This window comes from Pecten maximus, chromosome 8 (assembly GCF_902652985.1).
Source record: "Pecten maximus chromosome 8, xPecMax1.1, whole genome shotgun sequence".
NCBI classification, from domain to species: Eukaryota; Metazoa; Mollusca; class Bivalvia; order Pectinida; family Pectinidae; genus Pecten; species Pecten maximus.
Genome location: NC_047022.1, coordinates 37,015,848 through 37,032,000, shown reverse-complemented (window position 1 = coordinate 37,032,000; position 16,153 = coordinate 37,015,848). Strand labels below are relative to the sequence as shown.

General features: G+C 41.4%; 2 protein-coding genes across 3 annotated transcripts; one reads left to right on the top strand and one right to left on the bottom strand.

The window, feature by feature from the left end:
* The first annotated feature begins 6,254 nt into the window (after positions 1-6,254).
* Positions 6,255-14,295, top strand: LOC117333724 (keratin-associated protein 10-6-like). Of its 2 annotated transcripts, XM_033893147.1 has the most exons (3): positions 6,255-6,337; positions 11,204-13,294; positions 13,351-14,295. In XM_033893147.1, exons 2-3 carry the CDS (start codon positions 12,676-12,678, stop codon positions 13,737-13,739), a joined length of 1,008 nt encoding a protein of 335 aa, XP_033749038.1. In that variant the 5' UTR covers positions 6,255-6,337; positions 11,204-12,675; the 3' UTR covers positions 13,740-14,295. The 2 variants fall into 2 exon arrangements, with proteins under 2 accessions (XP_033749038.1, XP_033749037.1); XM_033893146.1 differs by lacking the exon at positions 13,351-14,295 and having other exon boundaries at positions 11,204-12,638.
* LOC117332302 (protein TsetseEP-like) lies at positions 7,338-11,152 on the bottom strand. Its single transcript, XM_033891185.1, has 2 exons — positions 11,005-11,152; positions 7,338-8,053 (listed from the first exon to the last, which is right to left on the bottom strand). Exons 1-2 carry the CDS (start codon positions 11,150-11,152, stop codon positions 7,338-7,340), a joined length of 864 nt encoding a protein of 287 aa, XP_033747076.1.
* Positions 14,296-16,153: the final 1,858 nt, after the last annotated feature.

Genomic DNA, 16,153 nt, shown 5'->3' with positions numbered 1-16,153 from the left:
ATCACTCTCTAAAGTAAAGTTGTCATCTCAGTGTCGGACTTCAAAGACAGCAAAACATACCTCATACTAACGAAACACCAATCCCAACTCATGATCAATAAAACTAGGGCAAAATATAAACAATATGGATTGGCACGGAGACCATTCAACATGTACAAAGATGATCAGGCCAGATGTTCTGACAAAGTAAGCGTCCTCTACTCAATCAACGACATCCGCCATACAAAGTTAGGTCAATTCATGGTGAAGTCACAATCATAATACGAGTGTCTAGTGTGGTGACGACGGAACTCCTAGGCATATCGCCAAGCATCATGATGGCGGCACGTAACTAGGCATATCGCCAAGCATCATGATGGCGGCACGTAACTAGGCATATCGCCAAGCATCATGATGGCGGCACGTAACTAGGCATATCGCCAAGCATCATGATGGCGGTCCGTAACTAGGTATATCGTCAAACATCATGATGGCGGCCCGTACACTAGACATATCGTCAAACATCATGATGGCGGCCCGTACACTAGACATATCGTCAAACATCATGATGGCGGCCCGTACACTAGACATATCGTCAAACATCATGATGGCGGCCCGTACACTAGACATATCGTCAAACATCATGATGGCGGCCCGTACACTAGACATATCGTCAAACGTCATGATGGCGGTCCGTAACTAGGCATATCGCCAAGCATCATGATGGCGGCACGTAACTAGACATATCGCCAAACATCATGATGGCGGCCCGTACACTAGACATATCGTCAAACATCATGATGGCGGCCCGTACACTAGACATATCGTCAAGCGTCATGATGGCGGCACGTAACTAGGCTAATCGCCAAGCGAAATGATGGCGGCCCGTAACTAGGTATATCGCCAGGCGTCATGATGGCGGCCCGTACACTAGACATATCGTCAAACATCATGATGGCGGCCCGTACACTAGACATATCGTCGTCATGATGGCGGTCCGTAACTAGGCATATCGCCAAGTGTCATGATGGCGGCCCGTACACTAGACATATCGTCAAACATCATGATGGCGGCCTGTACACTAGACATGTCGTCAAGTGTCATGATGGCGGCCCGTACACTATACATATCGTCAAGCGTCATGATGGCGGTCCGTAACTAGGCATATCGCCAAGTGTCATGATGGCGGCCCGTACAGTAGACATATCGTCAAACATCATGATGGCGGCCGGTACACTATACATATCGTCAAGTGTCATGATGGCGGCCTGTACGAGTTCCTCAATCTATTCATTGGTTCGAGAGTCATCTCAAAACACATGCCGTGAATCACCGTCTATCATCGGAACACTGGATATAGCTACACGCGAAGCGAGAGCAATAAAACGTGAGAAATTACTATCCCATGTAAGGGTCGAATAAACAAATTAACGCATGTTTAATTTACTCCCGTTTGATGACTTCTGAACCCAGCAGGCGTAAGACGTTAGATTGACGACAAATAAGGTCAGCTTGACGTCGCTGACGTAATGTCACATCACTGTGACGCTTAACACGATTCATGCTTGTGGCCACACAAATTAAAAAGCAATACAATGCACATGCACAATGAATTGATTAATAACATTATTAACGCAATTAAAGTAGTAAATTTTCTAATCGCAACATTGAACAAAAACGTACATATATATTCTAAAATGGCATATTGAAGAATTCAAACTAACTTTCTTCACACATTCAGTGTTCAACTTTGATGAATGTGTGGCCTTGTGTTGTTCACACTTATATACATGGTTCCCCGTGTTCCCCCCTGATATGGTAATCCAGACTGTACTTGTGCGTAAATTCTGCTAGCCATTCATCACATATATGACTTGGAATGATTAGTTTCAGCATTTTCCCTACATGATACCAGATGCCCCTTCAAATCACATGATGTGGTGAAATTTTGGTGACAAAATGTGCATTTGTTACCGATTAACTTGGTATGTGCCCCCTGAATTGCGTCACCTGAATATATTTGTGTAACACACATTGCAAACAAATTTAAATATGTTTTTATGTTTTGTCCTTACGTGCAGCGACAATCCATATTTCGTCTTAAACATTTTTGGACATTTGGCACAAAGCTGGCATTTATTGTCGGGGTTTTGTCTGAGACAGAAGCGGATTTAATTGATGTGCTACTTTTAATGTCTTTGCAATGTTCATTCTTACAATGCTTTGCAAAGTTTCTTTTGTCTTTGGTTCGATATTCGCACTGGTTACATGCAAAACCTTCTTCCGTATCTTCAATTACTGAAATATCTATCAAATCTTCTATAACTGTAAAGGAAAACAAGATTTATTCTTAAATGAGCGAATTCCATGAAACTAATGTATGCTTTAAACTAACTATAATCCGTACACGTACATTGATATAACCCGTACACGTACATTGATATAATCCGTACACGTACATTGATATAACCCGTACACGTACATTGATATAACCCGTACACGTACATTGATATAATCCGTACACGTACATTGATATAATCCGTACACGTACATTGATATAATCCGTACACGTACATTGATATAACCCGTACACGTACATTGATATAATCCGTACACGTACATTGATATAACCCGTACACGTACATTGATATAACCCGTACACGTACATTGATATAACCCGTACACGTACATTGATATAACCCGTACACGTACATTGATATAACCCGTACACGTACATTGATATAACCCGTACACGTACATTGATATAATCCGTACACGTACATTGATATAATCCGTACACGTACATTGATATAACCCGTACACGTACATTGATATAACCCGTACACGTACATTGATATAACCCGTACACGTACATTGATATAATCCGTACACGTACATTGATATAATCCGTACACGTACATTGATATAATCCGTACACGTACATTGATATAATCCGTACACGTACATTGCTATAACCCGTACACGTACATTGATATAATCCGTACACGTACATTGCTATAACCCGTACACGTACATTGCTATAACCCGTACACGTACATTGCTATAACCCGTACACACGTTACTTCTAAATGGCTGTACACCGTACACAAACACACTCAATTTATCATATTAAACAGCATCCACAGATAATTACTGCTATATTGGTTTGATAACAATGCTATAACAAGTATACATGCTGTGTACAAAAATCAAGAGGATTTAGACTGGCATACAGTGTATAATTGAATCATTTCGGACTCCATCGAATCTCCGAAGGCTTATCCCCAGGTACATGTACACCCAAAGTGTTTCGTCACATATTTTTAAATGACACGTTCAAATTTTTCAGCTGATACTTCCCATGTTACCTGAATGTTTCCTGAAGCTGTGAGGCCAAGATGGGACCAGCAATGCTACGTTAAAACAGTAAAAACCATTATTTTCTTTCCTCCTGTCATCTTACTTTTTATTGCTCTCGCTTCGCGTGTAGCTATATCCGGTGTACCGTTGATAGCCGGTGTAAATGACCCTAGCCGTCGATAAGACATTAAACAATGCTAAACCAAACATATCTCTCATCGTTGGTTTGGTAATGGACATCGGGGGGAGTACCTCCCTTACTCCGTACAACATTGGTTATGTGTACCTCCCTTACTCCGTACAACATTGGTTACGTGTACCTCCCTTACTCCGTACAACATTGGTTATGTGTACCTCCCTTACCCCGTACAACATTGGTTATGTGTACCTCCCTTACTACGTACAACATTGGTTATGTGTACCTCCCTTACTCCGTACAACATTGGTTATGTGTACCTCCCTTACTCCGTACAACATTGGTTATGTGTACCTCCCTTACCCCGTACAACATTGGTTACGTGTACCTCCCGTACTCCGTACAACATTGGTTATGTGTACCTCCCTTACTCCGTACAACATTGGTTATGTGTACCTCCCTTACTCCGTACAACATTGGTTACGTGTACCTCCCTTACTCCGTACAACATTGGTTATGTGTACCTCCCTTACCCCGTACAACATTGGTTACGTGTACCTCCCTTACTCTGTACAACATTGGTTATGTGTACCTCCCTTACTCCGTACAACATTGGTTATGTGTACCTCCCTTACTCCGTACAACATTGGTTATGTGTACCTCCCTTACTCCGTACAACATTGGTTATGTGTACCTCCCTTACTCCGTACAACATTGGTTATGTGTACCTCCCTTACTCCGTACAACATTGGTTATGTGTACCTCCCTTACTCCGTACAACAATGGTTATGTGTACCTCCCTTACTCCGTACAACATTGGTTATGTGTACCTCCCTTACCCCGTACAACATTGGTTATGTGTACCTCCCTTACTCCGTACAACATTGGTTATGTGTACCTCCCTTACTCCGTACAACATTGGTTATGTGTACCTCCCTTACTCCGTACAACATTGGTTATGTGTACCTCCCTTACTCCGTACAACATTGGTTATGTGTACCTCCCTTACTCCGTACAACATTGGTTATGTGTACCTCCCTTACCCCGTACAACATTGGTTTTGTGTACCTCCCTTACCCCGTACAACATTGGTTATGTGTACCTCCCTTACTCCGTACAACATTGGTTATGTGTACCTCCCTTACCCCGTACAACATTGGTTATGTGTACCTCCCTTACTCCGTACAACATTGGTTATGTGTACCTCCCTTACTCCGTACAACATTGGTTATGTGTACCTCCCTTACTCCGTACAACATTGGTTATGTGTACCTCCCTTACTCCGTACAACATTGGTTATGTGTACCTCCCTTACTCCGTACAACATTGGTTATGTGTACCTCCCTTACTCCGTACAACATTGGTTATGTGTACTTCCCTTACTCCGTACAACATTGGTTATGTGTACCTCCCCTTACTCCGTACAACATTGGTTATGTGTACCTCCCTTACTCCGTACAACATTGGTTATGTGTACCTCCCTTACTCCGTACAACAATGGTTATGTGTACCTCCCTTACTCCGTACAACATTGGTTATGTGTACCTCCCTTACTCCGTACAACATTGGTTATGTGTACCTCCCGTACTCCGTACAACATTGGTTATGTGTACCTCCCTTACTCCGTACAACATTGGTTATGTGTACCTCCCTTACTCCGTACAACATTGGTTATGTGTACCTCCCTTACTCCGTACAACATTGGTTATGTGTACCTCCCTTACTCTGTACAACATTGGTTATGTGTACCTCCCCTTACTCCGTACAACATTGGTTATGTGTACCTCCCTTACTCCGTACAACAATGGTTATGTGTACCTCCCTTACTCCGTACACCATTGGTTACGTGTACCTTCCTTACTCCGTACAACATTGGTTTAATAGCTATTCGCAATGGATGCAAACAAGTACATGTATAAAACTAGTTTGTCTTTGATAAAACCTAACACAGGAATGTGTAAAACTGGTCCGTCTTTGATGAAACTTAACAGGAATGTGCAAAACTAGTCTGACTGTAGTGAACTGTGAGGTTGGTTGAGGACTCGCTGATTTACATTGCTAATATTTGCTAGGCAATGATTTCCATAGTACATGTAATCATGTCAATATAAAGAGGTTTTTGTGGCCTTTAACTCAGGTATTCCGTATATATTTGTATTAATTATATGTTTGGGAAAAAATGGCTTAAGATTATTTTCCAATGTAATTTTAAATGATAAATTAATATCTTTTTATCGAATAATGTTGAAACATATACAAAAGAAAGATTATCTTTCGATCTGGTGCCGACTGATCCGGAAAAAAACAAACTTCAGTGTGTCGTTATTACAAACTGCGTGGTGACAGTTCCCTGACCACCACGACGTCTTCATCGCTGTTGTTGATAATCAGCAGGTGAGCAATTGAATATTTCTGTTAATGAGTTTTTCATGCTTACATATATGTATGTAATTCTGATCTATAATTTACCTGTCAGGACAGGTGGTATTGTTATTGAAATTTGACAAAAACATAAACACTCTCAAATGTACTACATCATGTCCGCCTTTCAGATTTGATAGCATATAATGGTGAACCTGCTGTACGTGGTTGATAATCAGCACGTGAGCAATTGATTAGTTTTGTTTATGAGGTTTTGGTGCTTACGTATACAGTATGTAGTTATGATCTACAATAAACATGTAAGAATGTTCTGTATATCCGACTTTCAGATTGGATAGCATCATGCTATGTCAAAGGTCGACACGATAAATAGTTTACGGAGTAGGTTGTAATAAATTATGGTAATGCTACAGACCAAAAAGATGGCGGCCCTTACCAGCTGTGTGTGAAGGGCCGTGTGTGAAGGTACCTTCTTCCTAGGTAAATATATAAAACTTACAGTATAGATATACCACTTTTCGTTTCTCCTAGTTACTATGCTTAAATATTGTCGACAGTACTTAATGTTAGTACTGAGCGATCAACGGCGTTAGGCAGCTTGCCAGCTACATGTACATACATTGTACGTGTGTAGATGTCATGCTTATTACACACTTCATTAACAACTTTGATTTATTTACAAGTTGTCGGTGCATTGTGTATCAGACTAACAATATGTTATTGTTTCCAATGTATCTTATGTATAATATGATTTCACTCAATGCGAATACAATCAAATTCCATTCAACAGTTTACCCTTTCCAAATAGCATAAGAGCTAGGCTAAGGGGGGCAACTGTAACATGTTTCCCCACACAGAGACAGCAAGCATGGTTTGATGTGGTACTAGATTAAAGAACGATGCTGTACATAATTGTATTATAGGAAAGATGTTTACCACTGTAATTAAAAAATGTTCCCTCTGTCAACCAGATTACTATGACAAAGTCCTGATTACATTTCTTTACTTGTTACTCATCAATGGAATATTCTCTACATGTTACATATATTTCCCCCTTGGTCCCGAGCTCTCTGTGCATAAACACCGTCAGGCGACCATCTTGAATTTAAACAAATGCAAGTTCATTCCTATTTTCATATAATCAGATCTTTCTCAAATGTCATACATGTATAGATGTATTCCATTTGGTTCATATACATGTAGTTGTGCGTTTTCAATTTTGAGACGGATCGAGAGGACAAATTGCCGGCGATTTCGACAGTATCCTTTTTCTCCAGAAGTGCATTTGCAATGACATGTCCATGGACAAATAACTACAGAGGAAAGAGCAGAGATGTATATAGGATGGTCGTCATAGGGATCTCTCTGGGGATCTCTCTGGAGATCTCTCTGGAGATCTCTCTGGGACCTCTCTGGAGACCTCTCTGGTGATCTCTCTGGGGATCTCTCTGGGGATCTCTCTGGGAATCTCTCTGGGGATCTATCTTTGGACCTCTCTGGGGATCTCTCTGGGGATCTCTCTGGGACCTCTCTGGGGATCTATCTGGGGATCTATCTTTGGATCTATCTGGGGATCTCTCTGGGGATCTATCTGGGGATCTCTCGGGAATCTCTCTGGGGATCTATCTGGGGATCTATCTGGGGATCTCTCTGGGGATCTCTCTGGGTATCTATCTGGGGACCTCTCTGGGGATCTCTCTGGGGATCTCTCTGGGGATCTCTCTGGGGATCTATCTGGGATCTCTCTGGGGACCTCTCTGGGGATCTCTCTGGGATCTATCTGGGGATCTATCTGGGGATCTCTCTGGGGATCTCTCTGGAGATCTCTCTGGGGATCTCTCTGGAGATCTCTCTGGGGATCTATCTGGGGATCTATCTGGGGATCTCTCTGGGACCTCTCTGGCGATCTCTCTGGAGATCTATCTGGGGATCTATCTGGGGATCTCTCTGGGACCTCTGGGGACCTCTCTGGGGATCTCTCTGGGGATCTCTCTGGGGACCTCTCTCGGGATCTCTCTGGGGATCTCTCTGGGGATCTATCTGGGGACCTCTCTGGGGATCTCTCTGGGGATCTATCTGGGGATCTCTCTGGGGATCTCTCTGGGGATCTCTCTGGGGATCTCTCTCGGGATCTATCTGGGGATCTATCTGGGGATCTCTCTGGGGATCTCTCTCGGGATCTCTCTGGGGATCTCTCTGGAGATCTATGTGGGACCTCTCTGGGGATCTATCTGGGACCTCTCTGGGGACCTCTCTGGGGATCTCTCTGGAGATCTATCTGGGGATCTATCTGGGACCTCTCTGGGGACCTCTCTGGGGATCTATCTGGGGATCTCTCTGGGGATCTCACTGGGGATCTCTCTGGGGATCTCTCTGGGGATCTCTCTGGGGATCTCTCTGGGACCTCTGAGGATCTGTCTGGGGATCTCTCTGGGGATCTATCTGGGGATCTGTCTGGGGATCTCTCTGGGGATCTATCTGGGATCTATCTGGGGATCTCTCTGGGGATCTCTCTGGGGATCTCTGGAGACCTCTCTGGGGATCTCTCTGGGATCTATCTGGGGATCTCTCTGGGGATCTCTCTGGGGATCTATCCGGGATCTCTCTGGGGATCTCTCTGGGGATCTATCTGGGGATCTCTCTGGGGACCTCTCTGGGGACCTCTCTGGGATCTCTCTGGGGATCTCTCTGGGAATCTATCTGGGATCTATCTGGGGATCTCTCTGGGGATCTCTCTGGGGATCTATCTGGGATCTCTCTGGGGATCTATCTGGGATCTCTCTGGGGATCTCTCTGGGGACCTCTCTGGGGATCTCTCTGGGGATCTCTCTGGGGATCTATCTGGGGATCTCTCTGGGGACCTCTCTGGGATCTCTCTGGGGATCTCTCTGGGAATCTATCTGGGATCTATCTGGGGATCTCTCTGGGGATCTATCTGGGATCTCTCTGGGGATCTATCTGGGATCTATCTGGGGATCTCTCTGGGGATCTATCTGGGGATCTCTGGGGATCTCTGGGGATCTCTCTGGGAATCTATCTGGGGATCTCTCTGGGGATCTCTGGAGATCTCTCTGAGACCTCTCTGTGGACCTCTCTGGGAATCTATCTGGAGATCTCTCTGGGAATCTCTGGGGATCTCTCTTGGGACCTCTCTGGGGATCTATCTGGGAATCTCTCTGGGGATCTATCTGGGGATCTCTCTGGGGATCTCACTGGGTGGGTCCAGTTATTTAGTGATAATGCGAGTGCTTTTGATTTAAGATGTTTCGGCATAGCAGTATAATATTCTTTTGGCCCCGGATATGGCGCGACAGGTGGCGTTAATGGTCAAGATGAAGTATGTGATTGGTCAATGTAGCGGTAAATGCAAAATGCAGATATGCTGTTAAAAACGAAACAAAGTTAAGATTGATTGCAAGCTGAATAAGTGGATGTATCTTTTCAAATGACACATTGATGAAATAATATTCCAGATTCAAATGCAGTCTTATTATCACCCAAAACGATTCAAACTGATATAATTTTGTTATCCTTGCTGAAACGCTTCAGTTCGTTAATTTATTTCACCAGCGATTTTATAACCGATATTTCTTGTTTTGGTCTGAAGCATCATTTCGTGGAGGGCAATATTTATAATTGATGTAAATGGGGCTGGTCTGACCCCCGGGGACAGAGGGGTGGGCCGGGGGAACTTAGCTGAATGTTTTGCTTTGAAACGTCACTCGATCCTCCTTCAACATTTTAATGGATTACAACCAAATTCGGTCTGAAACATTATTTGGGAGGGCGAATATAATTTATTTAAATGAGGCTTGTCCAACCACTGGTGATAGATGGGCGGGGGCCCCCAAAAGGGGAACTTATCTGATTTTTTGCTTTGAACCGCTCCTTTTCCTAATTCCTTAATTGATTACAACCAACTTTGGTCTGAAACATCAATGGGGAGGCTGGTTCAACCCCTGGGGACAGAGGGCGTGCCCCTAAATGGGGAACAGTGGCGTAGGAAGCGGGGGGGCAGGGGGGGGCAATTGCCCCCCCACTTTTTACAGTGGGGGGGCAAACATATCTTTTTGCCCCCCCACTTTTTGACATCCAAAATCTAAAAAAGGGGAAAAAACACGAATTTATATATTCATTTCGATAAATATCTGTATATTTTCGAACCAATAATGTTTTCTTGAAGGCAACGATAAAAACTTTATCTTGTACATCCGGAACATTCCGACTTTTATACTAGTATATCAATCCTCAGACCTGTGTGTCGGTCGTCTGCACTAGCCCGGTAAGTCAATATTTATATCTTAATACGAAATTTTGCTTAACTTCATCACATAGATTCAATAAGTTGATGATAATTTGTGAAGTTAATTGAGTTCATAATGAGAACAAGACAGAAACACAACATGAATAAAAATGCGCGGTTTTAACGTGAATCGAGTGATACTATTCCTACGAGGAAATACAAAAAAAAATCGGCTCGCGCCTACGGCGCTCGCTTTATCACTAAATTACTGCCCCCCCTTTCGATTGCAGATTCGCAGGGGGGGTTGCCACCCTGGTACCCGCTTGGCGGCCCCCAGACCTCTCGCAAAAAGGGGGGAAAAATCGGCTCGCGCCTATGGCGCTCGCATGATCACTTAATTACTGGACCCCCTTTCGAAAACTCCTGGATCCGCGCCTGATCCCGAATTATTGGAAATGTGCTATATTTCATTTTCCGCGGAGGGCTTTATCCCCCTTGAACCCCCTATCAGGGCGCTGCCCTGGACCCGCTGGGCGGCCACTCAGACCCCTCGTTAAAAAAAAAAAAAAAAGAACGGCTCGCGCCTACGGCGCTCGCATTATTACTGAATTAATGGACTCCCCGCCCTTTCGAAAATCCTGGCCGGGCCTGGTGATTCATGTTTTGCCATAAATAATATATCCTGATTTGCGTAAATAACTTATTTTGTACTACATAAATTATCAAAATTATCATGGGATGTTGAAATGATAAGTATTGACTAAATTTGCGGAGATGGCATACGATTTGTTTAGTGCGTAAAATTTAAGGTTAAAAAAAATTTTGCCCCCCCCACTTTTTGACGACTTCCTACGCCACTGGGGAACGTATCTCCTGTATAATGACAAAATGGATTAAAACTAACCTTGAACTGAAATATCACTGGTTGGGGACAGACAATTTATGTAAATAACGTTGGTTTGATCCCTTGGGATGTAGGGGAGTGTCCCTGCTGAACCTTTCAGATGACCGATTAGGCCCATGGACCTCTCCTTTTTGTTTTCGAATCGCATCTCTTATTATAATGACCATTAAATGAATCGGTTATTTCTATTTGATTGTAGAAGGTAGAAAGAATGCAGTCCTATGCTGGAAATAGATCAAACAACTCCCACTAACAGTTCAAAATGGAGGAAAATGAAATGGGATTACCACCGTTGATATATGACGTTCCTTCTCCATTCAACACGGCGTTGGCTCGAGGTCTGTACGGAGTGGCGGCACCCGTTATAGTTTTACTTACCATCCTGAATAATATCATGGTAGTCATCACAATGCACTCGGACCTTCCTAAAAGAGGCTCGGCGTCTCGTATACAGCATGCTGCTATTGCTTGTAGCAACTCCCTCGTCGGCATCGTCCAGCTTCCTGTCCATTTCTACTTCTTTGCTGCTCCAAGTTTTCCCGCCTACATATCCAAACCGTGGTGCGGAGCATTCCGGATATTAGGATTTGTACTTCCACATATATTTCATACCATCTCCTTGTGGCAATTCATTGGCCTTTCCGTACAGAGATATTTGGTATTTAGGTTTCCGTTTTCCTGTGTGACCTGGTACAACATTGACAACATGACAAAGCTGGTGAAAATCCTAACATTCGCTGGTTTTATAGTTAACATTCCCAAACTCTTCGACTTTGAAATAATTGATTTTGATGAAAACATGATATTGAATAATGCTAGCTACGTTATCGGGAAGACTCTGTCGTGCAGAGCGGAGTATCGTTTTATCAATGGTAGAAATGGTTATGCATTGTTTTCCAGTTGGTTTGTGACAATAACTGTCCACATCGTCCCGTGTACCACGCTTACTACAGTGTACATACTGCTCATATCCGCTATCTATAAAAACAATACCAGACGTCAAAATCTGTCCAGAAACAGCAGGACAGGACGACGCCAAGCCAGGAACCAAACCATCAAAGAATGCAGTGTCCTTGTCATGATGACCACGTGTCTCGTTGTTGAAATACCATCAGCAATCGTGCGGGTTAAACAGCTCATCTTTACCAAGCGTGACGTCACTTCCGGAGGAGGTGAAGAAATCATTCTCACACATTTCTTTCTTCTGTTTAGTTACTATTTTTATGTGTACATCTACCTTATTATGAATCGTGATTTCCGTACCACTTTCTTGTCAATTTTACGGAAATTGCGACCAATACCACAACCCGACGCCACAGAACTTCAGGTTATAAGGAGAGCGGTATGAACGCTTTTTTTTACATGCGTATTGCTTATAGGTTGTAAAAGGAGAGGGGAAATTCAATGACCAGACAGGGATTTCAACTTGGAACCTTCGAACGCTAGACGGACGCTATAAGTGTACATGTATACGGGAAGTAGAAAGTTAGAAGAGGTTCAGTTTGTCAATACGGGTTGAAACTATATTTTTATGAAGTTTCCCGGGATAATCCAGTAATATGTGGAATCAAAGTATATCAGTACGATTACTTTCTCAGATATATTGAATATAAAAAGCAGTGTTCAAATATTCATATATTGTTAAACGATGATTTGTGTTGTCTAGTACCAATGACTGTGTGTCCTATGTGTATAGGTGACGATGATTTGTGTTGTCTAGTACCAATGATTCTGTGTCCTCGGTGTATAGGTGACGATGATTTGTGTTGTCTAGTACCAATGACTGTGTGTCCTCGGTGTATAGGTGACGATGATTCGTGTTGTCTAGTACCAATGACTCCGTGTCGTCGGTGTATAGGTGACGATGATCCGTGTTGTCTAGTACCAATGGCTGTGTGTCCTCGGTGTATACGTGACGGTGATTCGTGTTGTTTAGTACCAATGACTGTGTGTCCTCGATGTATAGGTGACGATGATTTGTGTTGTCTAGTACCAATGACTGTGTGTCCTCGATGTATAGGTGACGATGATCCGTGTTGTCTAGTACCAATGGCTGTGTGTCCTCGGTGTATACGTGACGGTGATTCGTGTTGTTTAGTACCAGTGACTCTGTGTCCTCGGTGTATAGGTGACGATGATCCGTGTTGTCTAGTACCAATGACTGTGTGTCCTCGGTGTATAGGTGACGATGATTTGTGTTGTCTAGTACCAATGACTGTGTGTCCTCGGTGTATAGGTGACGATGATTCGTGTTGTCTAGTACCAATGACTGTGTGTCCTCGGTGTATAGGTGACGCGGTGATTCGTGTTGTCTAGTACCAATGACTGTGTGTCCTCTGTGTATAGGTGACGATGATTCGTGTTGTCTAGTACCAATGACTGTGTGTCCTCGGTGTATAGGTGATGATGATTCATGTTGTCTAGTACCAATGGCTGTGTGTCCTCTGTGTATAGGTGACGATGATTCGTGTTGTCTAGTACCAATGGCTCTGTGTCCTCGGTGTATAGGTGACGATGATTTGTGTTGTCTAGTACCAATGACTGTGTGTCCTCGGTGTATAGGTGACGATGATTCGTGTTGTCTAGTACCAATGACTGTGTGTCCTCGGTGTATAGGTGACGATGATCCGTGTTGTCTAGTACCAATGACTGTGTGTCCTCGGTGTATAGGTGACGATGATTCGTGTTGTCTAGTACCAATGGCTGTGTGTCGTATTTTATATCTTACGATATAAGTATACTGTAATGCTGAAATAATAATGTATTGTTTTTTTTTATCTCGTTCTACACGGCCAATGTTCAGTGTTGCATAATTTACATACTGTACCAGTTATGAAATATTCTGTTTAAATGATATGTTGTTACTCAATATACAAGTTCAATGCTCAAAGGTGTAAGAGACAGTTATTTTCTAGACTCAAACACGGGTGCATGGAAACAGTTATTGGACGGTCCCGTTAAAATCAATTTCTGTTGTTTTTAATTTTATTGTTTACTTTGACGATATATACGGTCCTGTTGAAATCAATTTGTGTTGCTTACTTTGATTTGATATACGGTTCCGTTGAAATCAACATCTGTTATTAATTTGATTTGATATACGTTTCTGTAGAAATCAACATCTGTTATTAATTTGATTTGATATACGGTTATGTTGAAATCAACATCTGTTATTAATTTGATTTAATATACGGTTCCGTTGAAATCAACATCTGTTATTAATTTGATTTGATATACGTTTCTGTAGAAATCAACATCTGTTATTAATTTGATTTGATATACGGTTCCGTTGAAATCAACATCTGTTATTAATTTGATTTGATATACGGTTCCGTTGAAATCAACATCTGTTATTAATTTGATTTGATATACGTTTCTGTAGAAATCAACATCTGTTATTAATTTGATTTGATATACGGTTATGTAGAAATCAACATCTGTTATTAATTTGATTTGATATACGTTTCTGTAGAAATCAACATCTGTTATTAATTTGATTTGATATACGTTTCTGTAGAAATCAACATCTGTTATTAATTTGATTTGATATACGTTTCTGTAGAAATCAACATCTGTTATTAATTTGATTTGATATACGTTTCTGTAGAAATCAACATCTGTTATTAATTTGATTTGATATACGGTTCTGTAGAAATCAACATCTGTTATTAATTTGATTTGATATACGGTTCTGTAGAAATCAACATCTGTTATTAATTTGATTTGATATACGGTTCTGTAGAAATCAACATCTGTTATTAATTTGATTTGATATACGGTTCTGTAGAAATCAACATCTGTTATTAATTTGATTTGATATACGTTTCTGTAGAAATCAACATCTGTTATTAATTTGATTTGATATACGATCCCGTTGAAAACAATATATGTTACTTTTTTATGCTAATTACGAAATAACATACAAAATATACTTGTCTTTGACTATTTGTCTAAGTTTAACAGTGAGTGTAGAAGGGCAGTGTGTTGATTTGTCAACCCTTTCTCTCATTGCAAACTTTTAATACTTTATTTCTTTAGTTTAACTCATATCATGTTTACGAAATAATCTTTGACTATGAAAAGTTGATTGCTATGTGCAGGACACAGTTTTTGATATTCTTCCATAGTTTTATATCTACAAATATTTATATCTTAATATGATACTTTTATTAAAGTATCAGATACAGACACTTGAAAGTAGCACCAGAAACAGTATTTTTATAATCTTAACTCTATTATGAATTTAAATGTGTATTATTCACCAGGCCACGTGATGTTAACCTCATCCGTTTAAAAAGGGTTCCACATAACCCAGTCGTCTTAATAATTTGTCTGGCCCAAAATGACCATTGGTGTCAACAGGCCATTATACATAACCGTCGTGCAACTACTGCTAGGTGTCGGATCTTTGAATAAGAATCCATTTTGTATGTAGAATATTCTTACTTTTAAATGAATAACTTTACTTTTTATGTTATTCATGAACTGTGATACGTGACATTTTTTTCTTTACCCCCACCCCCTCCCTCCCCCCCTTTTTTTACAGGTTTTTCTTTTTACAAAAAAAGAAAGTACTTATTATAAATAAGTCCAAGTACCAAATTAACAGGGCTATACTCTTAGACTTAATGTGTTAAGTATACGAAATTATATCTACCAGTTTTCGATAGAGATGTGCTACCATTTATTTTTTATTAAACATTATGTTGAAATAATAAGAAACTGTTGTTTATGAAGTTTTTTTTATCTCTATTAGAAGCAAGAAGAGAAAGCCCAGGTGTAACAGAAATGGAAATTCGACCAAGAAATCAAGTTAATGAGGACAGAATATGAACAAAAGATATATGTTATAGATGGATACCATAATCTGTATGATAAGGGTGATGGGTTCCATTTCCCAACTATAGATAGTAACAACCCTACTCCCCGTACCGCATTCAAGACTTGTTCCTCTTGTCACGATCTCAGTGGCAGGTGTCGACTACAGACGTACAAGTTAACAACATACAGACGTACAAGTTAACAGCATACAGACGTACAAGTTAACAGCATACAGACGTACAAGTTAACAACATACAGACGTACAAGTTAACAACATACAGACGTACAAGTTAACAACGTACAGACGTACAAGTTAACAACATACAGA